Source organism: Rattus norvegicus, chromosome 14, assembly GCF_021556685.1.
Source record: "Rattus norvegicus strain SHRSP/BbbUtx chromosome 14, alternate assembly SHRSP_T2T, whole genome shotgun sequence".
NCBI lineage: Eukaryota > Metazoa > Chordata > Mammalia > Rodentia > Muridae > Rattus > Rattus norvegicus.
In genome coordinates, this window is record NC_141547.1 from 7,817,581 (window position 1) to 7,844,552 (window position 26,972).

The window sequence follows — 26,972 nt, forward strand, 5'->3', positions numbered from 1 at the left end:
CCTTCCTACAGACCCTCCCCATTTCCCGTTTCCCTAACTGTCCACTTGTATCTCACTATTCTTAACCCTGCATGCAAGTGCCTCACCACTGAGTCATCTTTCCAGCCCTACTGTGGAAAGTTCTGATGAGGATTTCTGTGTCAACATTCCTCCAGAGAATGTGGCCCCCAGTTTTCTCTGCTACGTTTTTACCTCATTTGTGTTGGTATAACCACAGAGTGACTTTGTCAGTGTTCCTTTCCTGAACAGCTGGAGGGTAGTGGATGCCAGTTTGGTAGAATTCAGCAGTCAGTATTCAGTCGGGTTCTTTGGAGACTTTAAAAGTCCACTTTAAATGATTTTCATTGAATAGCTTACTGCTCTGTTGTGTCTAAGAATGCACCCATTTCTTGGGATTTTCTAGTTTTCTGAAACATGAGCTTTGAAAGTGTTCCCTCATCACCCTCTTAATTCCACTGGAATCTGATGGATCTTCCCACTTTTACCTCTGATTTTATCCATTTGTGTCCCCGCCCCCAGGCTTCTAAAATCTTGCTTGTTTTTCAAAGATTCTATACATTTACTTAATTTCCAGTGCACGGATTTCTGCCTGGCCTTTCCTCCTGCATTGGAATAGGCGTGCTCTTGTGTTTCTAAGCACTTGGCATAAGTATCATTAGGTTTTGTGTATAAACTTTCTTCTTATGACTTCCTCAGCTGTATTCCAAAGTTCTAGTAAGTTCTACTTTCATCGATTGTGGGGTTTTTATATTTCCCCTCTGTTTTTTTTTTTTTTTTTTTGTTTTCTTTTTTTGTTTTTTTTTTTTTTTTGGTTCTTTTTTTCGGAGCTGGGGACCGAACCCAGGGCCTTGCGCTTCCTAGGCAAGCGCTCTACCACTGAGCTAAATCCCCAACCCCCTCCTCTCTGGTTTTTTTCAGTGAGTCAGCTGGTCATTCAAGGGTTCACTGTTCAGTCTCCCAGTAATAGCAGTTTATAAACTTTCTTTTGGCATTCCATTGTGATCTGATGAGATACAAAAAATTATTTAAGTTTTTTGGCATTGTAAAAGGCTTGCCCTGTGACATAGAGTTGTATTGTGCTCTTAAGGAGAGTCTTAGACGTCTGTGGATACTGTGTGTCCATGTCTCTTGCGTGGACTGCTCTGTAAGTATCCCGTAAGTCTGTCTGTCTGATATGGTGTCTGTCTGATATGGTGTAGCTTTACTGTGATGCTCTCTGCTGACTTTTAGCTTCGATAGGCTACCTAAAGATGAGGAAGGGTTATTAAAGTCATATAGATTATGGTACCAGGACTTGCCTGACCTTTAATGCCAATTATTCTTTATGAAATTAGGAGCCTCAATGCACGCGCGCGCGCACGCACACACACACACACACACACACACACACACACACACACACACACAGCGCACACTCACACAATTTGTTACATCTTCTTGCTGAGTTGTTCCGTTTATTAGTACACACTTAGAGCTACGCCCACTTGTTCCCTTCCACTGACCTGGCAGACCTCCACCCTTCGCTCTTGGTCTGTGGTCATCTCTGTGCAGCCAGCTGTGTTTCTTGCAGATGAGATAGTTGATCTGGTTACTTTGTTTCCTTTTTACTGCGGCTAGCCATTCTGCTTCTCTTAACTGGAGAGCTGAAATGCCTTACATGTAACCTTATTACTGAGGACTGTTCGCTAAGTCTGACAACCTCAGCGCCTAGATTGCTTGCCCCTGAGTGGTTTGTTCTTTCCTTTCCCCACTACTAATACAGGCAGGCCTTGTGTGGCTGTGTTGGACATAACAGATTCCCTTTGCTGGCTTCTCCTTTCACAGTTTATGCCTTTCCGTGACCTTGTGGTTGAGGCTGTCTTTGTTCCTCTTTGCAGCGCTGGCCCCAGGTCTCTCCTGCAGCGCTGGCCCGGGTCATCAACTGCCTTAGTCCTGCCACGTTCTTGTTTCTTTTTCAGTTAAAAGGCGCCTTTGGTGAACACAGCAACCTTGCTTAACCGTTTATTCACTTCTGGGTTTTGAAATATATCCTTTCCTCCTCCTCTGGCCTGTAGATGGCTCATACCTGATATTGTTTTATAAGCTTAACTTTTCCAAGCTGCTAATTTTCCTTTATAATTTTTAATATTTTAAAAGAATTTTTTTATATTCTGACTATAATACATCATGGAGAGGTTCTTCTCTGGGATGTCCATTCCCATAGATTTGGGGTTTTCTCTGCTGTGGCATCCATCTCGGTTCCTTCTCCTGTCCTGTGTACTCTCAGGCCTGACTTTTGTGTGTGGCAGAGGTGCAGGCCATGGTGCCTGCGGTATCTCGTGTCTCGCGTATGCTGCTGCTTGAGTGTGGACTCTCCTTGCCCTTCCCTTGCATCCCTGGTGCACTTCCTTCCCTTTTGGTTGAGTCTATTGAGAATGCTTTCCACCGTAGCTATTTGCTCCGTCACATTTTTCATTCCTAAAATCTCCCCCACCCCCAAGACTTCCGTTTGCCTGCTGACTCTTCCTCTGTAGCTTTCTTTTCCATGTCTGCCAAGGCCACTGGTCACTTTTACAAGTCATGGAAAGCCTCATGCAGCAGGTTTAAGGTCTTCGGAACCTTCCGATTCAGTAGCTGAGGCATTCTGAGCCTTTGGAGAAGCCATGGTGCCTTGTATCTTATTATTTCTTTTATTTCCATATCATGACGCACACATCTGTTGGTCTGGATGGATACTCTTACCGCACAGCCTATTCTTGGGGCTCAATCCCCAGCATCATACAGTGAGGACAAAACCCATGTGTGCAGTGAATGCCCCGCTCCCTCCCACCAACACCGGCCTGCACTGCATCCCCTGCCTCTTCCCTTTCTCTGCCTCCTCGAATCTGCTTCTTTACACATTCTACACGGTCTCTGTGAACTTCCAAAGCTTCCCAGGAAAACAGTGGGAGCGTCCAGTCTTGCCCAGAGCTCTCTATTCAGCCACATTTTAATGCATAGCTAATTCTTCTCCCGATAAGATAAAAAAATTAATTTAATTTCTACATTTTCCAAAAATACGAAGTCAGAAGATTAGGTCACACTCGTGTGTTCTGTATAAGGAAGTGGCAGTGTCTTTAGTCCACTTTCTGCTGCTGTAACGAACACCTGAAGCTGGCTAATTTATGAAAAACAGATTTGTCTCTTACAGGCCAGAGTCAAGGTGTGGTATCTGAAGAGATTGCTGCTCCTCCGAAGAGAGGGACAAAGGGCAAGCTTCCAGGAAAGTCACCTTTATGACAAGAGTGCTTGTGTGCTACACGCCCATGTCACCGCACTGTCCCTCTCACGGGGGCTCATCCAGGCCACACCTCCCAGCCCTGCTCACTAGGGAGCCAGTTTGCCCCTGACAACTTTGGGAAAAACCTGAAACTATGTCATCTATAAACCAACACTGCCTTGCAGAGCTGAGGGACTCAGCTAAACTCAGCACAGTATGGAGGGCTGGCAATCAGTGTGGCCAACGTGGGGTTGGGGGTTGGGTACTGAATCTCCTCGGGTGCGTCTCCCTCAGAGGTGACACACCTGAGGTGCTGCTTCAATCCCTAATATGACCAAGAAAAAAAACACCACCACCACCACCACAGCAAAAGCAAGCATCTTAAGTGGTTATGCACTGATTAAATCTCAGTCACGTTGCTAATGCAACCAGTGAGTCACTTTTGTTTCCAGCGTTAATGACATGGTTTTTTTCCTGGAGGCACAAGCATCATGAGTCACCAAGAACTTGCGTGGTCATGCAGTTTACTTAAGCCAAGGATGAGGACCCAGAGGGGGCCTGGGGAGCAGGATCTGCCATCTGATGGTGACCGGAGGTTCAGACAAAGTCCATCTACCAGCCTCGGGCAGAGGTGGACAGGAAGTGTGTGGCTTCTCAGAGAGGGGAGATAGCAGGACAGAGTTCAAGGGCACCAGCAGGCTTCGCCTGGATCTTTCCAGGGCTTCTGTTGATCAGCAACACTTGGACCAGACACTCTGCTGTAACATCATCCTTACAGTACCCAGCTGTCCCTGTGCTGTGATGTCATCCCTACAGTACCCAGCTGTCCCTGTGCTGTGATGTCATCCCTACAGTACCCAGCTGTCCCTGTGCTGTGATGTCATCCCTACAGTACCCAGCTGTCCCTGTGCTGTGATGTCATCCCTACAGTACCCAGCTGTCCCTGTGCTGTGATGTCATCCCTACAGTACCCAGCTGTCCAAGTCTCTACCCACCACCGGCTGCCAGCAGTACCAACCGCACTGACTCCATATACTGCCAAGCATTGCTAGAAGAGGATCGCCTAGCTGATGAGCACACCCCTCGGAACACGCTCACCCTCCCTCCCGGCTGATGGTCACCTCACCCCTCCCTCGGAACACACTTGGCTGAGGAACTGGCTGGGGCAACTCCAGTGAATGGAAACCTTCGGGCCTTCCCCAGTGGCAACAGCATATTTCTTTTGTGGGATCACAGAGTAAGCCTTGGAAGTAAGCAGCAACCTAGGCCAAGCAGTTCTACTGTTTAAGAAAACTATGGTCCACTTTAACAAAATCATGGGTTTCTAGGGACAAGCTACAAAGAAAACGTTTACTATACATGTTTTTCATTGTGAAGAGTAAGACATCGAATGCACTACCATTTCCACACAGTGGGACACCTCACTGAAGTGTGCCTGAGAATACTGAACATGGGGGACATTGCCGCCAACCCCCCCCCCCCCGAACAGACTAAAGCAGCAAGACAGAGGGAAAGCCCATGTTTGCTCACTCCCCTGCAAACACACGATGCACAGCGGAGAGGGTCTGCGAATGCACACCACCACTACAAATGCATGTTCTGGGCCTTCAGAGCTCCTCCCTGCAGCTCAAACAAGCTTCTGGCAGTGAGGGTTTTAACCCTTTTTCTACAAACGCAAGGCTCCACGACAGCCTCTTTCTGGTCTGTTACACTAAAAGATGGCTTCAAAGCATGTATTGTACAGAAACACTCATGATGAACTCTTTACAGAGCAGCTTCCTGAGACTAAACTGTCAGGCCATCTACTGTTCTGGTTTTCATAAGCAAGTCTCTCATCGGCACTGTTAAAACTTCTTTTCTGGTTTTGAGAGCTACTCCCTCATTACACTGGGTGAGGAAGAAGGCCTCCCTCACCATGCCTGTCACAGTGCCTGGGCTCACACCATTCCCCTTCGCCTTAGCTTCCTCATTTGCAAACCTGTTATAGGCATAGCCATGTTACAGGGCTGCTGTGGGATATCAGTGTGTGCTGAGTGCTGCAGCAATGCTTAGCACACTGTGTGCTCGAGAAACAGCGGCTACTGTGTGCTATTGTTTTATATTAAAGTCATTGCTGAGGGACAGTCTGACTGACACATGGGAATTCAGCATCGTTATTACTAGGCCTCACAGACATGCACACACACATGCACACACATGTACATATATACACATGCACACACATACCCAAAACATATACACACCTGTACATATACACACATAGACACGTATACACACATGCACACACACATATGTACATATACACCATGCATATACACACACACATATATACACGTGCACACATATGCACACATGTACACACACATACACGTATGCATTTATATAACACATGTGTGCATCTCTCTCACACACATGCATGCACACACACATGCATACAATCTAAACAGATCTGAGGAGATTTTTAAAGCAACGATGTGTCTGTGAATTTGGTCACACAGCCATTGGGAAGAGGGACATTAAAATCACAACCATGTGTTCAGGAAGATGGCACACCTTTGTTCCCTCAGCTAAGCACAAATTGAAATGATTTATCTAATATGGTTATGAGACTGACAGATTTTTTCCATGTTCAACTACAATTCCAGCCCTACAACCTCCCATGGTCTTTATTTTCTCAAGGACTAAATTAATGCTGGGCCAGGTGAGATCTCAGATGCAGACTTCAAAAGGCAAATTTCTCCTCACTGGCCTTCACCTGCCCTCCCTCCCTTCACCTACTTCCTTCTATCCCTCTTTTGCTGGCCACAGAAATGAGGATTATTTTTTTCTCTGAGGTGGGTCACAGAAACTTAGACTACTCCTATTTTCCTTCAGAGCTGGCTATAAAGCAGTATTCTACTCCACCCTGACTGGAAGGGGGCCAGAAGACCTCCATTTGAGCAAAGTCCTATCCTATCCCAGGAGGAAGGAACACTGTCCACTGGACAAGAAGACTCTGGATGGACAGATGGACAGACAGGCAGGCAGGCAGGCAGGCTGGGCTGGGTCCCTGGCTCAGCAGTCTACTCTTAGCTCAGACTTTGTCTAGGCCCTCACAGTTCTGTCAAGCGGTCTCCTAGACCCCCAAAAAATGAGGTGGGAGGAATGCTGGCAGCCGAAGACAGCAGTCCAGGAAGGTGAGCAGGGACTTGTCTACATTCCAGGAGGAAGTGACGCCAACTCCACAGGGACAGAATCCAGCGAGGGACATGCAGCTCGAATGCGTCCCTGCAGCTCTTTGACTCCTTTGTCAACAGTCCACTACGATTGTTTATACAGACCAGAAATGTGAGCTGCTTAACGGAGTCTAACGAGAGGGTCAGTGGGGACACAATCAGTGTGTGGTCAGTCTAGAATTCTGAAGGCCTGACTCGGGACTCGTGCCTGGAGTGGGAACAGCCCTGTGCCTCAGCCCATTGGCATCTGCTGTCTCCAGGCACACAGTGTCAATGCAGACACCAGTGGGTGCTCTCTATAGAGCTGCCTACTTGCTGGTGAGAAGCCTCCCTGCTACACCGACACCGACACACACACACACACACACACACACACACACACACACACACACACACACACACAGAGGGATCACAGGAGTCATCTGTGTGAGGGTCAAGTAGGACAGACGGAGCTGAGCTGGAGTCTTCCTTTCTATCTCCACTGGTTGTCGAATGGTTGTCGCCCAGTGCAAGCAGGGAACTTTCGGATTACCTTTCCGATCTGACTACCCCAGCGGTGTAGGACCTGGGGGAGTTTTTGTTTGTTTGTTTGTTTGTTTTTTTCCGGAGCTGGGGACCGAACTCAGGGCCTTGCGCATGCTAGGCAAGTGCTCTACCACTGAGCTAAATCCCCAACCCCGGACCTGAGGGAGTAAGAGCCACCATTTCTCGTTCAGTCCAGAAGAACGGCACCAAGCAGAAACAAATCGGAGGATATCGCATACATTTACAGCACTGAATCCTTCCGAGCCCTTTTGTATCTGTGTCTCTCGGATGTGACATAAAATGCATCTCTTTCCATGGTGTAGTAAAAAGGGAAGCACTGTCCATGCATAACATCTCACATAGTAACCTGGATGAAACTTAACACTTCCTTCACTTTCCTAAGTGTTGTGACTTAAATTACCCAAGTGTACAGTGCAGGGAAAGATAGAATTAGCTGAAATCCCATACTCATAAACACTTTAAAATGGCACAAATACAAAATGGAGAAATGCCGTGTCTTAGACAGTGATTTTAGACTCAGTTAAAGAAAGATATTCTGGAGGCTGAGCGATGGCTTGGGCAACAAAACCCCTGCTGTGCAGGCAGGAGCACCTAACTTTGGATCCCCAGTGTCCGCATTGAAGCTCAGCTCAGTGACATACTGCAGAGCAGGGGGTGCCCGTAGGGTGGGGTGGGAGCACCCCAGCCAAGTCAGCAAGCTACAGGCTCTGCGTGAGATCCTGTCTCAAAAAACAAATAATAATAATTGGAGAGCCGGTCAAGAAAATCACCTGATGTCAACCTCTGGCCTGTGTACACACATGAGCACTCCCACAAGAACACGCACATGCACCATATGCACATGAGCATGTATATCACACCTACCACACACACACACACACACACACACACACACACACACACACACACACACACCATCAAAGAAAAGGTTAGAAGTGACTACTTTTTCCTGGCTTTTAGGGAACACACAATGGTTTTCATTAGGAAGCCCTTGACAGCAGCACATCTAGGAGTCTGGGTCGTCTTGCGACCTTCAGTCGACCTATCAGGCACTAGTGAGGCACTTCAAATTACCCCTATTACCACCTTCTCCTCCTCCTATGGGTCTCAAACACACACAAAAAAAAACAAGGGAACGCACAGACAAAGCAGGGTGACCTCAAAGCCTGTTCTTGTGCTGGGTAGTGAGATGGACTTGGCTTCACCCATCCTACCTTGATGACAGTCCAGACAGGGCTTTCTTGAGAATCTCGGGGGTCCTGTCTGAGGATGGTGGGACCTCAGGAACATCGGAATCTCCTCTGGCATCGAGATCTCCATACCTGTCATCAATATCTGTTTCCTAAAATTAAAAAGGAGAACTATTGGCAAAGTATTAATGCATACATTTATTCTGAGAGCAGCCCTGAGATGGCCCCTGTGGTCCTCAGACTCTGACCCTCCTGTCCTCCTGTCACGTGCTGGGTGTTAAGTGTGTGCAGCCTGACATTCAAAGGCAGAGTATTCTTTCAAACAGCACATGCTCCACAGTGTGCTCCCTAGTGCTCTGTGTGCCAAAACAAGGTTGCATAATCTAAGACAAAGACAGCACCATCAGCCTAGATCAAATGCCCGAGCGCCGCCACAGTTTCTTGCTAAGCAAGCTTTATTACCTTTGGTAAAATTCCAAAATAAAGGATTACCTTAAACAGAAGACAGAACGGCTCAGGTTACATAAGTCAGATGTTTACTGACAGAACTAGATATTTACTGTTTGCTTCTCATCTGGGAGAACAGGGTTATTTCCGTAGATTCTAATTGGCCATTCAGTCTGGTTTTATCTGACTAATGTCCCAGCATCAGGAGTGTGAGGTTCTTTGCTGGGCACAGCAATGCAGACTGTAACATCCATCATTTTTATTAGATCCCAGCAAAGCAGATCAAACAGACACTAGATTTTTCCAACAGATCAACAGTGGTCAAAAGTGTTTTTTTAGCTGTCAAATTTGAGGTATTCAGCACCTAAGCTAACTTTTAAGAGCCCACACATACAAGGGCTATGGTTATGCTAGAGGCCATGGGAGCCCACAGTTTCTGGGACAAAGGCCATCCGAAAACTTTCAGGATAGGGTGGCCACAGCATCTGTAAGAACAGACAAGGAATGAGCTGTTCGACTTTGACACTGGTCTTGACTTCCATAGCCTTCCCTCATTTCCAACCCTTCTTCTTCACCATCCAGGCTCCAGCAACCAGCAGCCTTCAGCAAGGAAAGAGATTCATGGGGTGAGACTCCCAACAGACAAGGACAGAGGTCCTGAGCAGAGGTCAGGTCAGGACGCTCAACCCAAACTCGGCTCTCATTAGCTACAAAGCGTGGGCTCCAAATCTCATCACTGCCGTTCACGGCACCTCCCTCTCTAGAGGAGGCGTTTGCTATGATGCCGAGGCCAAGGCAGATTCAAGCAGGTGGTAAGCTACCAGGGTTAAATCGAGTCTGCCCATCCCATAGGTGAAATGCTAGCATTTGGGCCATATTTTCAGACTTCATAAAGCAAATGTCAAACATGAGTCTACCAAATGCAACTCTTATAAACTAGAAAATTAAGTGCATCCCTATGCCAAAGACGACAAATGAGACAGACATGATCCCAAAACAGCTAAACAGCAGAATGCTGACTGCTAACGACTGACTGACGTCAACCCCAGGAGTATCTCTGCACCAGCAGCCATCGAGCGGGGTCACATGACTCCTCGGCCAGGAAACAGAGTGATGCTTTTTCTTGACATTCGTTCTAACTTCAGTGATCCAGAGAGGGGTATGGGTGGTAATGCGGAGGGTGACAGAGGAAGTGACTCCCCAAGGAATTGCAAAGACAGGAAAAAGCACAGGGGTGTGGATTGGGAGGTGCCAGGACGCATCTCACCTCGACTCAAACGCTCAGTCTGGCACCAGGCTAATCCCGTGACCCTAAGGGAACGAAGGCTTGAGTTTCCACTTGGGAAAAAAACCACTGGGCCGGGATTCAAATCATTCTCTTCAAATCAGCAACATTTTTGCAAAGCACATCCAAGTCCAGTCAGCAGTGACAGGGTTATGCTCAGGCCTCCCCTCCTATGCTGCCTAGTTCTGTCAACTTGATCCAAGTCAGAATAACCTGGGAAGGGTTATAAGGTGTTACCTAGATCAGACTTGCCTATGGGTCTGTCTGTGGGGGCCTGTCCCAAGTGTTGACGCTGGAAGACCCAGACCACTGCAGGCAGCACCACTCCCTGGGTAGATCCTTGTGATGGTCTAAATGAGAATTCCCCCAGAGGCTCATGTGCTTACACGCTTGGTCCCCACTCGGTGGGACTGTTTGGGAAGGATTGAGAGGTGTGGCCTTGTTGTAGGAGGTGTGCCACTGGAGGTAAGCTTTGAGGTTTCAGAAGCCCATGCCAGGCTCGGTCAATCTCTTTGCCTGCTGCCTGTGGATGTCAAGTTTTCAGCTACTGCTCCAGTGCCGGCTGCCATGCTCCCCACCATGATGCTCGTGAACTGACCTCTGAAGCTGTAAGCAAGCCCCCAGTTAAATGCTTCTTTTTCTAAGTTGCCTTGGGCACCCTCTTTCATCACAGTAACTAAGACAGCCCTGCATGGCTGGTCTCACGGTGAAGAAACCTGGCTACCAAGCAAGCGGTCAGCACAGCACGGTACATTTGCTCCCCCTGCTCTCAACTGTGTGTGAGGTGCGCTGAGGTGCGGTGCGGCCAGCTGTCTGGGACTCCCGCCCTGGTGACCTGCCTGACACTGATGGACTGAGAAGTCCAACCTAAAGTAAACTCTTTCTTTGGGCAACACTGCTTGTTCTAGATTTTTTTTTTCCACAGCAACGTAAATGAAACCAGAGCCCTTCCCCACCCTCTACGCTGCCTTTCTTAGTCACAGTCCCTGAGTTCTGAGTTTTACCTTACATCCGCTAGAGAAGTACAATCTAAAATTTAAGACTTAATCTTGTAATAACTAAAGAATAAAAGGCAATCCCCAAACACAGCATGCTACACCACCGTTCGTCAAATGTCAAACTGAATTCCTGGTATGGACCCTCTGTTACAAAGACGGTGAGCCTGAGAGGACATCAGGGGACAGACGAAGGAGCCACCCACCCGGGCCAAGCAAGCCTGAGCTCAATGCCTAGGACCAGCAGTGAAAGGGACACCTGCATCCTGACTCACATGTGTGATGTGGCATGTGTACACATGTGTGCATGCACACACAAGTAACAGAAGTAAACTGCATTAAAGCTGGGCCTCCGTCTTATGGGCCTTTCCCTTGGCCCACGTACTGAGCCTACACGGAGCCCGCCTTCCAGAGTCCCTTCCATCACCATCACCATCACCATCAGCATCACCATCACCATCAACATCACCATCAGCACTTCCTGCATCGCCCTCTCCCTGTGCCTCAGCCTCCTGTCCGCCCACAAGAGCCTGCTGTGCACACTGGAGCCAAGACAACTTTACAAAGCCACATATCTGATAGTACCACTTCCCTGCCAAAACACATCAGGATGAAGGCAAACCACTGTGCTGTTTAGGCCGTTTCCACACGGGGACCCTGATCCTGTGGGCCTCCTGCTTGACATCCCACTTTTCATAAGTGTTCTCCTATTCCCTACATGGGGATGCTTATTCTCTGTGTGAGGTGTAAAGTTACACTCCCCTCTTGCCCGGTCTCCTGTTTCTAACCTCCCTGCCCCATTCCTTGAGCCTGGCTCCCGCAGGGCCACTTCTTTAGAACCTTCTTCTCTGACTCCCGGCTCCAGGTTAGCCACACTTCAACTATGCTTCCAGAATTCTCTTTAGTAGTGAGGCCGTTTGCCAGTCTGTATTTGTTACTCATCCTCATCCTTTGTGGAGAGAAAATGGCGACCACAGGCACCACTCCTGACTCCAAGGAGCTGACCCTGAGCAACATGTGCTGAACAAACCCGGGGCCGTCAGCCCAGCTACAGCCTTACACTGAACATGACCTCACCTGCACTCGCTATAGGTGGTCTTGGGTAAGTCACCTAGGTGGGACCTACGTTCTACCGAGGTGAAATGAGGACTTCTGAGTAGGGGATGCTATTCTCACCCAACCAAAAAGCTCAAATAAAAATGTCTGCTAGACAGGTGTGGTGGCACACACTTTTAATCCTAGCACGTTTGAGGCAGAGACAGAGTCACACTGAGTCTGGTCTACATAGTGAATTCCAGACAACCAGAACTATTTAGAGAGACATGGTCCCCACTCTACATTCCCCACAAAACAAAAAACAAAACAAAACAAAATGTCTGCTAATAAACTCTGAAAGCTGCAGCAGAACTCCCAGCTCACCATCAAGTCTGGCTCCTACAGTGAGGCTGATGCTGGAGTGCTGGAGCACACACTTCCCAGAGAGGACGAGAAGGGCCGGGGCAACTGAAGAGCAAAGCTAAGGGACGGGCACTGCTTGTGTGCAGGGCTCTCACAAAGCCACTAGCAGGACCACGCGGCTGTGAAACAAGACGGGATCTCACCAGAACAGAGTCCAGCAGGAACTCCACACATATGTACTCAACTGAGTCTCATCAACTTTGCAGAGAGGATGCGATAGGAAGGGCTGAAATAACTACAAAGCAAAGTCCATAAACTCTCCAATCTCACTCGGATTAGGTCCCAGAGACTTCCTTAAATACGGTAACAAAAGCATGCCCCATGAAAGGAGAAGAAAACAAACCTTATTATTTTTGAATGATGCTAAGAGAATGAAAAGACACACCAAAGACTAGGAGAAGGCATCTGACAGTCACACAACTGGTGACGGCCTGACAGCTACAACAGGAAAGAGAATCTGTCAATCACACAGCTGGTGACAACCTGACAGCTACAACAGGAAAGAGAATCTGTCAATCACATAGCTGGTGACAACCTGACAGCTACAACAGGAAAGAGAATCTGTCAATCACACAGCTGGTGACAACCTGACAGCTACAACAGGAAAGAGAATCTGTCAATCACACAGCTGGTGACAGCCTGACAGCCACAACAGGAAAGAGAATCTGTCAATCACACAGCTGGTGACAACCTGACAGCCACAACAGGAAAGAGAATCTGTCAATCACACAGCTGGTGACAACCTGACAGCCACAACAGGAAAGAGAATCTGTCAATCACACAGCTGGTGACAACCTGACAGTTACAACAGGAAAGAGAGTCTGTCAATCACACAGCTGGTGACAACCTGACAGCCACAACAGGAAAGAGAGTCTGTCAATCACACAGCTGGTGACGGCCTGAGTGCTAGAATACACAAAAAACTCTCAAAGTTCACAGGAACACAGTCAACGATTACAAGGCATGAGCAAATATTTTAGCCGACACTCTCCACCAACAACAGAACACAGATGGCAAGCAAGCACAAGATGCTCCACATTATAACTCAGCAGAGAGATCAAAACCAAAGCCTGCAAGGATGCAGGCGTGGGGCACAGCGAGCAAGTGGCAGCAGGCTGAGCGGGAGCACAGTGAGTCTGAGGCCAGCCTGGGCAACAATCTGGTCATCTCATTCTTGGCATTTCCTCGGGAAAGAGGAAAGCATGCATCCTACTGTGTGTGGCTGTACATGTAAACTCACTGTAGTTGTATCTGAGTACAGTCAAACCAGAGAAAACCAGAAACCCAATGTGGAAACAGGCAGATGATGTTACTCTACACGGTGAAGTGCGCCCATGCTCACTCCTGCCTGCTCTCTCTCCCTCTGCGAACTACTGCTACCTAGGATGTATGGGTGTATCTTTAAAAGAACTGTATTAGATAGAAAGGTCTGGAAGCCAGCTGTGATGACGCCCGCTAACCCTAGGAGGAGCAGGAGTTCAAGGTCATCCTACCCAGTAAGCAAACTGGAGGCCAGCCTGAGCGACATAAGTTCCTGTCTAAAACACTTAGACAAGGAAAAAGGGCCAGACAAATGTACATATAATATGCATATGAGTGCATGCCTGCATAGCACATAGCACTCTTCTTACATACTTACATATAATAATGTATCATATGAGTACATGCCTGCATGGCATCCACTTACATACAATATGCATATGAGTGCATGCCTGCATAGCACATAGCACTCTTCTTACATACTTACATATAATAATGTATGAGTACGTGCCTGCATGGCATCCACTTACATACAATATGCGTATGAGTGCATGCCTGCATGGCATCCACTTACATATAATATGCATGAGTGCATGCCTGCATAGCACATAGCACTTTACTTACATATAACATGCATGTGAGTGCATGCCTGCAGACACTGCACTTGTGTAACATAACCCTGACCTACAGTGTTAGAGAGCATACCAGTGAGCATGGAGAGGTGGGCAGAGAACAGCAAACAGGTGGGGGTGGGGGAGGAACTTCCAGGAGTAGAAGACAATGCTCGTTATTTTAAATTGTGGTGCTGGTCACACAGGAAAAAAATGTCAAAACTCATCAAACTGTGCCTGCTATGGATTCCCCCCACCAGGTCATCCCTGTTGCCACTCAATGTGACAGCACTGAGACAGACCCACATAGGTGCAGAACTAGTGTCCTCACGGGATGGGACAGATGTTCTCTCTCCACATAAAAGGCAGCAGTGCCTTCTGAGAGTAGGAAAAGGACACCCTCACTAGGAATCAAGAGGCCAGAGCCCTCCAGAACTGTAAGAGATAAATCCCTGTTATCCAAGCCGATCAGTTCCGGGACGTGTGTTATAGCAGCTTAAGCCAACACCACCACTTTGCGCTCAATTTCAGTGACTATCGCTGGAGAATGAGGAGAGGCCCACAGAGGGCCGAGGCTCTTCCTGACAGCAAACACTGAGACATCAGAACAAGGGCAGGGACCAGGGAGGAAGGATATGGTCCAGTCTACATCCCACAGCGCTCAGCAGTTTCCAATGACACTCGGGTTAATCTCTCATCCATCTGCGCCCTGAACCCTGTGAGACATTATGGTACAACACAAGGGGGAAATACAGTCACGGCAGCAGCCAAGCAACCGGCCTTGAGATGGAGAGACCGTCCTGGACTGTCCATCGGCTGCAAAGGAGAGTGGATGGAGTGGGTCTGAGGAGACACAAGAGCGGCAACAGTGAGTACGACTGGTTCTGAGAAAGGAGGGAGGGGCCACAAGCCATCAGATGCAGAAAGACTGGGGAGCAAGAAAGGGCAAGGATTTTCCTTAAAAAGCTTCTAGAAGAAACTTAGTCCTGCTGATACCTGAGTTCAGTCCCTGAGGCTCAGACAGCTGATTACAAAACCATAAGACAGTAAGTCTCTGTTGTTTTAAGCCACTGTGTGAGGTGAGACGATACAGAAGTTATCAGAAATGAAATTCCAGAAAGCAGCCGCAGCCGGTCCATGCAACCTGCCTCTGCCAGTTTCCATGACTCCATTCTCGGCCTCCCCACCTGCCAGGGTTACACCCACCCATGGCTCTGCCTGTACCTGAGGACTCAGGGTATGCCAGGGGGCTGGTGACAGCCATCTCTGTGACTACCAGCCTCTGGGTGGCCACACCACTGTTCCTGCCATCTTCTGCTCTTTAAAATGCCACGGGCAGTACCGGAATCCCACCTTCTCTCGGGCTCAGCTCTAAGGTGTCCCTGCAGTCTGGGCACACTGTGACCTTCCCCTGGGAGACATCACTCTCAAAGCTACACGGCGCCTAATGGTGTCATTTATGTACATCTTAAATCCAAATTAGAACTAAAGACCCCTGAAGGGCTAACGGAACGGGATGATAGAGAAACTCTGATGGGCTTCATTCAGACACCACTTAGGGTTACCGTAGTGAACATGCACTTTACCTGAGCTCTTATGAGCGCTTTGTCAGAGACTCTGCTGATTTCTCAGCACTTAACCCATCGGAAAATAAAAACCAGCAGATCAGCTGAGAAGAACTTGTCCTACTCCAGCATCTCCTGCAGGGTGTTGGGGGAGGCGGAGTTCTGGGAAGAAGCGTTGAGGACAGTGAGAAAATTAGAGTATGGATTAGGTGTGTTTTGAAGATGGGTCTGCGCTGACCACACTAGCCCTGCACCCCTGGGATGACCACAGTAGCCCTGCACCCCCGGGATGACCACACTAGCCCTGCACCCCTGGGCTGACCACACTAGCCCTGCACCCCTGGGCTGACCACACTAGCCCTGCACCCCTGGGCTGACCACACTAGCCCTGCACCCCTGGGCCGACCACACTAGTCCTGCACCCCCGGGCCGACCACACTAGCCCTGCACCCCCGGGCCGACCACACTAGCCCTGCACCCCTGGGCCGACCACACTAGCCCTGCACCCCTGGGATGACCACACTAGCCCTGCACCACTGGGATGACCACACTAGCCCTGCACCACTGGGATGACCACACTAGCCCTGCACCCCTGGGCTGACCACACTAGCCTTTACCCCTGGGATGACCACACTTGCCCTGCACCCCCGGGATGACCACACTTGCCCTGACCCCCGGGATGACCACACTAGCCCTGCACCCCTGGGATGATCACATTTGCCCTGCACCCCTGGGATGACCACACTTGCCCTGCACCCCCGGGATGACCACACTTGCCCTGCACCCCTGGGCTGACCACACTAGCCTTTACCCCTGGGATGACCACACTTGCCCTGCACCCCCGGGATGACCACACTAGCCCTGTACCCCCAGGATGACGACACTAGCCCTGCACCCCTGGAATGACCACACTAGCCTTTACCCCTGGGATGACCACACTTGCCCTGCACCCCCGGGGTTGACCACACTTGCCCTGCACCCCTGGGATGACCACACTAGCCCTGTACCCCTGGGATGACCACACTAGCCCTTACCCCTGGGATGACCACACTTGCCCTGCACCCCTGGGCTGACCACACTAGTCCTGCACCCCCGGGCTGACCACACTAGCCCTGCACCCCCTGGCTGACCACACTAGCCCTGAACCTCTGGGCTGACCACACTAGCCCTGCACCCCTGGGATGACCACACTAACCCTGCAACCAGGGGCTCAGTGACCCTCTCATTTCAACCTCCCAACTAGCTGAAGTGTGAGTGTCTACCACTGTGACCAGCTATGTGAGACTTGTTCATTGTTGAACTTGTACTGGTACTCTAGCTATGTAGGACAATGTCTTCGGGAGATGCAAGCACTCAGCAGGCAAAGGCAGGAGGATCAGCGTTCAGTGTCATTCTTGTTACACGGCAAGGTCAAAGCCAGCCAGTGTCAAAAGAATGGAAAGCAGTGTGGCTCTGCTCCCAGGGAGTGCAGGCACATCTGCGTTTACTTTCAAGCCTTTGCCCGTAACTTGAATACCCACATGATCGGGCAAATTAAACGTAGCAAAACATTTGTTATTATTTAAAGATAAGGGCTGGATATTGATGATGCTCAATACTAAACAGCACACTGTTTGAGGATGCAACATATGTGTTAAATCCATCAGGAGGAGAAAACAAACCGTCACCCAGATGAGTAGTTGCAGGGTGTCAGGTAACAATCCTGTACTGATACAGTTCAGTCCAGCAAACAGGAGTCCTACAGGCAGAATCCAGGGGGGCAACACATGCACCAGGCAGCCCATGCACTTGACCCCACACACACCTGACCCACACACACACCTGACCCCCACACACACCTGACCCCACATACTCCTGCCCCCACACACTCCTGCCCCCACACACACCTGCCCCCCCACACCTGACCCCACACACACCTGATCCCACACACACCTGACCCCCACACACACCTGACCCCACACACACCTGACCCCCACACACACCTGACCCCACACACACCTGATCCCACACACACCTGACCCCCACACACACCTGACCCCACACACACCTGACCCCCACACACACCTGACCCCACACACTCTTGCCCCCACACACACACCTGACCCCCACACACACCTGACCCCACACACACCTGACCCCACACACCTGACCCCACAGGCACTGGGCTCTACTTGCACCTGACCCCACACACACCTGACCCCGCATGCACCTGACCCCACACGCACCTGACCCCACACACCTGACCCCACACACCTGACCCCACATGCACTGGGCTCTACGTGCACACCATCCCACACAGCTGCTAAAAGGCTCCACCTGACAGTAAGTGGGTGGAAGAAAATAAAAACCACAACCAGGAAAGAGCCCTCGGTCTAATCTTGTTCCTCATCTGGGTTTCTACATCTTGATGTGAAATGTCTGTGAAGTCCAGGATGAGCCTAATAAATGTTTACTCTTCCAAGCACCACCATGTATCTGAAATGACCCACTTGGGACAGGATAGCAAGGCAGACAGCCCTCCTCTTAATGCCAATGTGTTTGGTGCCCCTGGGCCAGGTGGATCACGGGAGATGGGCTTCAACATTCTATATCCAGGGCTCAGCCAAGAGTCCTGTCACACAGAGGAACTGCTGCCACAGCCAAGAAGCAACCCTCAGGGTCACAAACGTTCAGGATAAGTAAGATCCTCCCAGAGGATTGGACTCTTCCGTTCTGTGTGTGTCAATGTTCTGTTTAAAGCAAAGTTTAAAATCTTGTTCTGACAAACTCTTAGGCAGATATAACAGTTACTACAACAATAACTTTGATCCCTGGTCCTCTTGGAGCCCAGGACATACCATGCGGAGCTCTGTCTGTAGGAGACCAGAGGTACAGACAGACGCAGAAGTCCTTGAGCTGGTTACTCTGCGAATGCAGCGCATGGAGATGGCTCTGGAAAGCTGGCCTGTCACCCAAGGCATTTCTGTATATTAAGGAAACTGCATTTAAAGGCACCAGCCCCATAAAGGGGAGGCTCCCAGCAACTTTCCTACCAGGGATTGTACAACAAGCAACCCTTGCTCACCGTAGACATCAGCAGCATCTGGGCTGAGCCTTGCTTAGAGAGGCACAACACATCTGCCCAAAACCAGATCGAGCCTCAGGAAACGCCTGAAGGTCCTGAATGACCTGTTTCCTTGTGCTGAATTAAAATATGTTTCTAAACAGTATACTCGGATACAGAATAGTTATGGGAATATAGACAACAGCCGACCCATGTTTTTAGCCGAGTCATTTATGAATATATAAATCTCTTGTTTCGCAAAAATGGACATATGTCAATATATAAACACAAAGAGTAAACATACTCTATTATTGTATACTAGCATTATAATACCTTTACGTGATCATTTTCCGAAGGACTGGTTTAAATTGTCCCTCTTCTAGCCAGGATGACTATTCTCTAGAAAGTCACCAAAGGGGCCAACATGGAGAGAAAGAGGAGAGCCCTGGGGTGTATCCTCTAGAGACAAGAAGGGTGACTGTGAAGATGAGGGCCTGGGTCATACTTAACGAGGGTGCCCCGTAGATGTCGCCGTAATGAAACAGGAAGAGTCTATGATACCCAGCCTGCTGCTGGCACTGTCACTATAACTGTCAACGTAAAGCGAGATTCTTGTCAATGATCGCTGACCGTAGTAAGCTCTCTTGCTCCAGAGCTGAGAGCAACACTAAGGAGTGAAGGAGAATGACCAGGAGGAAAAGGAAGCAGAGACACTGGGTTCAACTGAAGAGCCACCTCTCTCCACCTCCTAGAAAAGCAACTTGGTGAGAACCAATGAAAAGAAGTCTGCACTGCGAGGGGCCATCTCCCGGCCCCCCACCCCCACCCCCATGAATCCACAGCATGACTATCCAAAAAAAAAAAAAAGACTTCTAAAGGGTAAAACACATATCTTAAAATAAATCAAATGTCCCGCCTGTCCCTGGTACACTTAGGACGTGCACCACTGATTGCTGCCATCAGAGAGTGGAGGAGAGGGATAGCTGGTTAAAGACAGCTGATGATATTCTACAGGAGACCCAAAGTGTAAGCCTTCATGCCTAACCCCAAAGATGGAAGGAGGCTTTCGAAAGCCCAGCCCTCCCGTCCCACAGTCCGCCAGACGACAGGTCTGTAGCTTCTGAAGCGTCTTTAGCGGCAGAGCTTACTCTTCCTGAACACGCTTGCGCAGGACGGCCCTGCTCCTTCCAGGCCCAGAGAGGGAACGTGTGAATGTCACATCGGCTGCTCCACAGGAAGCACTGACGCCCAGTTCCCTCCGTGGGCCAATGCTGAACTTCAAAAATCCTTTCCGGCTGCCTCCTCAATCCCGCAGTTAGCTGTGGGAGTTTCCCACCCTAACCACGCCTCCCCCAGTTCTCATTCTGCCACACCTGCTTTCCCACTGTGAGGCACCTTCTGCTCTTCCCCTCAGAACACACCTTGTGAGCGTGAACAGACTGGGACTCTGTGAACTAAAGTCCTCTCACAAACACCGACAGCCTCCCTCCCACGGCTAACTTAAGAGCTGTGTGGATTCGGCACGTCAACGCTGTGGCCAGCAACATCCTCAGCCTTAGAGGTGACACTACCAGTGCGTTTGGCTTAAGCACACTTGTTACTAAGATCCATCAGGGCTGGCCGGTTCTCCCTCCCTGTTTGAGTGAGAAAATGAAGGGCCCAAGGCAAACACGTGGGTTGCCGGTCTTCTGCTGCCTCTACTTCTGCTCTGTGTTTCCTTCAAGAGACACCCTTCCTTCCTTCCTTTCCTAGTATCTATGCAATCATTCCATCTGTGCTCGCTACGCGCTCTGCTAGTGCTTAGGGCTACCCACCGAGTCTCTTAGGGCGGGCACCTCATCTCTCCCTGACTTCTTTCCAAGAACACAACCCCCACCCCCATCCACCGAGAAAGGAAAAGACTTCTTCCTTCATCCTCTTCTCTATGAAAAGTAAATGCATACAATACATTTTGGTCATGCCCTCCCCCAGGTCTTCCCCACCTCCCTATCCTCCCAGCTTCTCCCCTCCACCCCCACCCCCAGCCTTTCTCTGCCTTGCCCGGGGTATGACTGAGATACCCAATGACACTATTTTGGAGAAAGCTGACGTTCTCTTTGCAAGCAGGTCTCAGGTGCAGGCGGTTTCTTGAGGGAGAGGCATTGCCCACTTCACCCTGGGTGCTGGGGACCTCTGGCCTGAGCTGTGCAGGCCCTGACATGCTGCCTCTGTCTCTAATGGGTCCTTAGATCAGTCCTGTGGTGACTACTATCACCTCTCACGTCTGCGGACCTCCTCCTCTGCATGCCTGCCTGGGCCCTGAGGAGAAGGTCCTCCGTCCAAATGCCCATCCCAGCAGCAGCTACCACCTGTGTTCCTCGCCCGGTTGCAGTAGAAAGCCTGGTGTCCACTAAGCTCTTGTGAGCGCCTCCGCTGTACCGCTGATGGCACTTTCTAAGCAACTGCTCCTCTCAGCACCCCCCCCCTCCCGTGACTTGGCTACTCCTTACATCCCTAGCTCTTTTCTAACATGGACACCTTTTCATAGTCTCACCATGAGCACCCCGGTCAGGCGTGCCACCAATCCGGCTTCTCCAGTGTGGGACACCATCTCCCCTAGACTGACTAGTAACCCCATCAATTCCCCCTGGAGGGCTCCACAACACCCTCCTCGGGGTTGTCCCTTCCAGTAGTTTCCAAACCACGGCTCTTGGGCTACGTATACGCTGACGCTGCTGCAGAACTTTGCAGGGGCAAGCTTGTTGTGAGCACACGAACACACACACACACAGAGAGACACACAGACACACACAGACACACACAGACACACAGACACACAGACACACACAGACACACACAGACACACAGACACACAGACACACACACAGACACGTTATCGCCAGCACAGGAGTAAGGTGGGTTCCAGGTCAGCCGGGACTCCACAGGAAACGCTACTCCAAAGAAAACCAATAACCAGAACAACAACACAGCCATATCCCGTAGCTTCCCAGAGTCCATTAATAAGAGGAACACCAAAGGCCACATGGCTCTCAAGGGTTCAACCTCGCCTCCCACCCAAGCAGTTTATGGTCTGGGATTTCTAATTTCTGTGCTCTGTCTCTAGAAGGCTGAGTCGGGAGGCACGTCTGTATGCCTTCTGACTAGAACACTCTGCCCTAACCAGTCCTAAACCCCGTCCACTTGACTGACTCCCCCAGGCAGTTCAACACTCATGTCCTCCTTAGAGCTCCCCACCCCGCCCCGCTCCAGTCTTCACGTCCAGTCAGGCCCTCCCTGCTGACAAGGCCTTCACAGCTGTCTACTCAATGCAGCCCATACATGGCTCCCAGGTGGTAGTGGGTTGAGGTGGGCCCTTGTCCTCTGACAAGTACTACTCCAGGGTTTCAAGTCCTAGAACATTCCCCCTGCAGGTAAGAAGTACTTTTCCACATGCTAATTCTGTGGAGTACATTGAGCCCTGTCTGGGCATCAGTCTGGGGTCCTGAACAGCAGAAATGGCACATTAGCCAGACCGTTAGTTATAAAGGCTACATAATGTCAAGGCATAGGAGTGTGGAATAAGGGGCGTGGGGTACTCCTTTACTTCCTGCATTAATTTCTAAAGGTGTTTTTAAAAAAACCTGGCCCTTTAATATAACGACACTTAAAAGAGTTTCAATGGACCAAATATTAACCAGCCTCCAACGGGGCAGCTGACTTAAAAATAGCCCTTGACCTGGAAATATAGGTGTGTTCAAATACACACCCTGATAAGAAAGGACACAGGGGGGATGCAGTTCAACGTCTGAAAGCTCTGAAAGTCAAGGGCTCCTTGAGGCGGGACTCCAGAGTGACAGGGATATTTCATCACAGTTTGAACACGCTCACCCTCCCCTAAGAAACGTTGACAAAATCGGTTGCAGACGGACACAGTGCATCTGGGAAGGCCACATCTACTGAGGTGTGTATCAATCCACAGCCAGCAGCAGCAGCAGCATTTATAAATAAACAAACAAGCCGGTGGGGTAAGCAAGTCACCAAGGGATCAGCCTAATGAGTCAAGACACCGCAGAAGCCGTTCCAATTTTAAATACATCCTGGCGCTTAAAAATAAAACAGTACACTCGGAGGCTAGTTTATGCGCCGTTTCCCCATTCCCCGTTTCCCTGTTTTGTCTTAATAAAGGCTTGTTAGGCTTCCTCCAGTTAAGGAAATCGACATGAGGAGGCTGGTATTTCCTTGATTCTAAAGGATACCAGTGCTAAACAAAATCCCAACCTAATTAATTCTATTTTGGGTCTGGTTTCCAAGGCACTTTTCACGGAGCTGCTCTCAGTCCATAGCTTCCCGTGTTTCAGCCTTCCACAGCTGGAGAATGGATTCTGTGTCACTCCTCCTCGGCACAAATGCTTCCCAGACTCTCGTCTTAACTTCCTATTCATCGGTAGGAAAAGAAGCGGTGGTCCTAAAGTCACGTATTTATCGCTAACCGTGTGGTCGAGGCACAGATTTGCAACTCAAGCTCCATCAAGTTCATCAGTATAAATTTTGGGAGAGCTTCCCCTCAAGCACACAGCCAGAGAGTGTCAGGACAGCACAAAGCAAAAGAAAGAAAATAGAGAAGTTAGGTTCCACTACTAAAAGGCAGAGAACTTGACCTTGGGTCATGTCAAGTCCATTTGGGTTGTCTGTCTTCTTTTGTTTGTTCGAGACCTGGGCCAACCTTGGGCTTACTACAAAACTGAAAATAATCTCGCCTCCACCTACCCCCAGTCCTGGGATGACGGCAGATACCACCACCACGCAGTCCTCCAAAACCAAAACAAGCAAACAAAAAAATTCCAAGAACGATTCATAAGTTTTGAGTTTCTCAAGCGAAGTGGAATTCTGTAAACAAACTTTTATAGCAAATCTACTCTCTGGCCCAATTTCACAATCTACCTAGCTCATGAGACCATAAAACCTTTTTTTCTCCAAAGTTCTTATTGGCACCGGTGTATCAGGAAACACACCTAAACTCTGGACTCTTTCTAGCTTCAACGATAATAGTTATCGTACACATCTGCATATTTTAAAATAGGAGGCAAAGTTCATCTGTTTTAAAGCACGGGGGTGGGGGCTAAAATGCCGGAATTAATCTGTTCGGTTAAATGAAATCCACCGGTGGGACAACTGCCTCGTCTGCGGTGCGCTTACACGTTCCCCATATAGGACAGCCTCAACCCTCGGAAATCTATCAGCCGGAAAAAAAGAACAGAGAAACGAAAGCGCAGCTTGGAGGAGCTCCAGAAGCCTGTCTGCGCCAGGCTCCAATGACAGGCTAAGACCCAAGGTGCCCGTCTTAAGTTTACTCCCAACTTTGTCGCCCTTCCGAGGAAAGGCGAGAGTGGTGGCAGCCACTAGACGGCCAGAGCGCCTGCGGGGACGGGTTCCATCCTGACCCCTGAGCGAAAGGGTCGGGGAAAGAAGCTAGAGTGCAGTCTGGTTCCGGAGCGACTACCCCGGCCGCGCACGCCCCAGGGCGGGGGAAGACACGCAGGACCCCCGCGACACGCCCGCTCCAGGGGCGCGGCCCGGCCCCGCCGCACTCACTCACTTTGTCGCTGGTGCTCTCGGTTTCGTGGTCGCCGCCGGCCGCCTCTCCCTCGCGGGGTGGCGGCGTCCCCGCTCCCCCGGGGCCGGGGCAGCCCCCGCGGTGCCGCAGCTCCAGCATGTCCCGCTCTCGCGTCGCTGGGCTGGCGTCGTCTAGCGCCCCGCCACCGCGGAGCCGCGCCGGGTCACCCCCAGAACGGCATCAACGAGCGAGCGCTCGAGGCCGCCGGCAGGGGGTGCGGACCGGCGCGGGCGGGGACGCGGCGCCGTTGCCAGGTGCGCGGTTCGACGCACTGGCCCCAGGGGGCGGAGGAGCAGCCGGGCCCTCCCACCCTCGCGCCTCGCGACCGCGCCACCCGGCCCGACCGCCCCACCTCCCCGCGGCCGAGCTCCCGCAGCACGGTCACGCGCCGCAGGCCCCGCCCCACCCTCCCCTCCGCGCTGCACTGCGGTGCCCGAGGCCCCGCCCCTGGTGATGACGTCAACGGCCAGGCCCCGCCCCGGCTCGCTGCGCAGGTGGGGGCTTGGAAAGGTGCGCGCGGGGCAGAGGGTGTGGGACCAGCCAAGGGCTGGAGGACTCACGGGGCGAGCCCGGGTGCCGCCCGGAAGTTCTCCTCGGCGCAGGGATGTCAGGAGGAGTTCAACCGACTCCTCCAAGGGACTCAGCCCAGCTTAACACGCCGTAGCGTGGCGGAGCGTCGCAGGCGTCCCCAAGCAGAAACTTGCTGGGCAGGACAGACCCGTTGGCTCCGCGTTCCAGCCAGTGCTTAGCCTCCCTGGTGCCTGGGGAGGATGAGTTGGCCAACAGTTTCAATCTCATATCCAGGCTCTGTCCTGGGGAAACTCGGGGTTTTTTGAATTTCACACATTGTTCTATCGTAGGGTTCAGAAAGAGCCTTTGATGACCTTAGGGCGCTGCTGCTGACCACGGCTCTGAAAGACAAGGACCTTGGGACGCTAAAGGTGGAACAGGGCAGACACATGATCCGTGTTAATTCTGTTAAGTCTAATCCTGTTAGCGGGTGCTTAGTTTTCTTCACAGATATTTGTGAGCTGGTCCTTAAAGGTCCTTAAAAACACACTCATGTAATTCACACAAGCCAGACAGGGGAGCACCTTTATTGTAATTAGTCAATAATTTATTAGGTCATTACTAAAAACAAGTGATATGTTGTTTTTAAATCCTAATGACTAACAAGCAAAAACAAACGTCAGAGTAGGATGCAATGGAAAACAGCAGATCCGGGTAGAGACGCTTGCAGCCAAGCCTGATGACCTGAGTTCAATCCCCAGGCCCTACATACACGATGGATGTAGAGAACTGCCTCCAGAAAGCTGTGCATTCTTATCCGCGTGCTTACACCCACACATATAAATAGGTAGGTATCATTTAAAACTAATGGAAGATATGAGATGGGCGTGGTGGGGTTTTTCCATAAGGAACAGAGGACTGAGAGTAATTAGGTCAATTGATTTTTTTTGGAGGGCCAGAGAAAAAATACTTCTGGATAGAAAGATAAAATGACCTCGGAGCAGGCCACAGAGGCTGGAATGGGTTGACTCTGGCTGTTGATCCTACCCAGCAGAAAGGAGGACCAGGGTTCTTTTCAACTTTCTTCCAGAAGTTGAGGAGCCAGTATTCCAACTCCAGTGGTGCGGATTATCCCCGTGGCCTCTAGTAAGTGGGTAAGCCTATGTCTCCGTCTGTAAAGGACCAGTAAGGAGATTGGCCTCCCTTTTAGCTGCGACAGTGTCAGACTCTGGTCCTTGTCCACATGGGCACAGGGAAGTAGTACTTCTCTCTCCCTCCCACAGTCCACCCCTCGGTGGTTTTCTTCCTTTTCTTTCTTCTCCTTTTGCAGTGGGAGAGAAGTCAGTGAGGGTAACAGAGTCCACCCAGGGAGGAGGGACAGTACAGGGCCATCACCTGCAGCTCTGCCACTCCCTGTCGTTCAGCCGTGATTCATTTCTGTCTTCATTATCGTTATTGACTCGATGCGTGATTGATGGAACCACAGGCTTGCCACAGAGCCAGCCTCCACCCTCAGACAGTCAGCAGTGTTTGCTGAAGAAGTGAAAGAAGAAATAAACGGTTAGAAATCTATAGCCTGATAGGAAATTATCTGGCGTTTATGCCTTGTGTTTTACGTTCTTGGTCCTCAACTTGGCTACATCTGGAGTGAACTAAAACCCTGTGAGGGCTTTTTCTCGATTGGATCATTTGAGGTAGGAAGACCCACCAGAAATCTGGGTCACACAGTCTGGTGGCAGCCTGTAAAGAACATGGGGAAAGGGAGCTGTTTGCTCTTGCCCTCCATGGCAAGTTCGTTCCTTCACGGTATCAGGGCCCACTTCTTTGGGATTCCTGGGTGTACTGACAACCAGCTGAGATGTCCAGCCTCACGGTCTGAATGACTTTTATCCGTGTGGACTTTCCAACAGTCATTGTTGAAATATTCAGAATGCAACCTGTAAGCCAACTCTAATAAATTTCATTTAAATAAATGATATACAGATTGGTGATAGATAAATAAATATGATACATAGA

The 26,972-nt window shown here is 50.1% G+C and overlaps 1 protein-coding gene and 1 long non-coding RNA gene across 2 annotated transcripts in view; one reads left to right on the forward strand and one right to left on the reverse strand.

Annotated features, from left to right (window-relative positions):
- Nucleotides 1-24,604, reverse strand: part of Cds1 (CDP-diacylglycerol synthase 1) — a 60,652-nt gene extending 36,048 nt beyond the window's left edge. The window contains 2 exon segments of the mRNA NM_031242.2: nucleotides 8,214-8,341; nucleotides 24,429-24,604. Of these exon segments, the coding sequence (NP_112521.2) occupies nucleotides 8,214-8,341; nucleotides 24,429-24,545 (245 nt within the window). The 5' untranslated portion in view covers nucleotides 24,546-24,604.
- A 365-nt stretch (nucleotides 24,605-24,969) lies between these two features.
- LOC108352705 (uncharacterized) lies at nucleotides 24,970-26,546 on the forward strand. Its single transcript, XR_015636866.1, has 3 exons — nucleotides 24,970-25,803; nucleotides 25,910-26,102; nucleotides 26,287-26,546. It is a non-coding gene; the product is annotated as an uncharacterized LOC108352705 (long non-coding RNA).
- The last annotated feature ends 426 nt before the right edge of the window (nucleotides 26,547-26,972 follow it).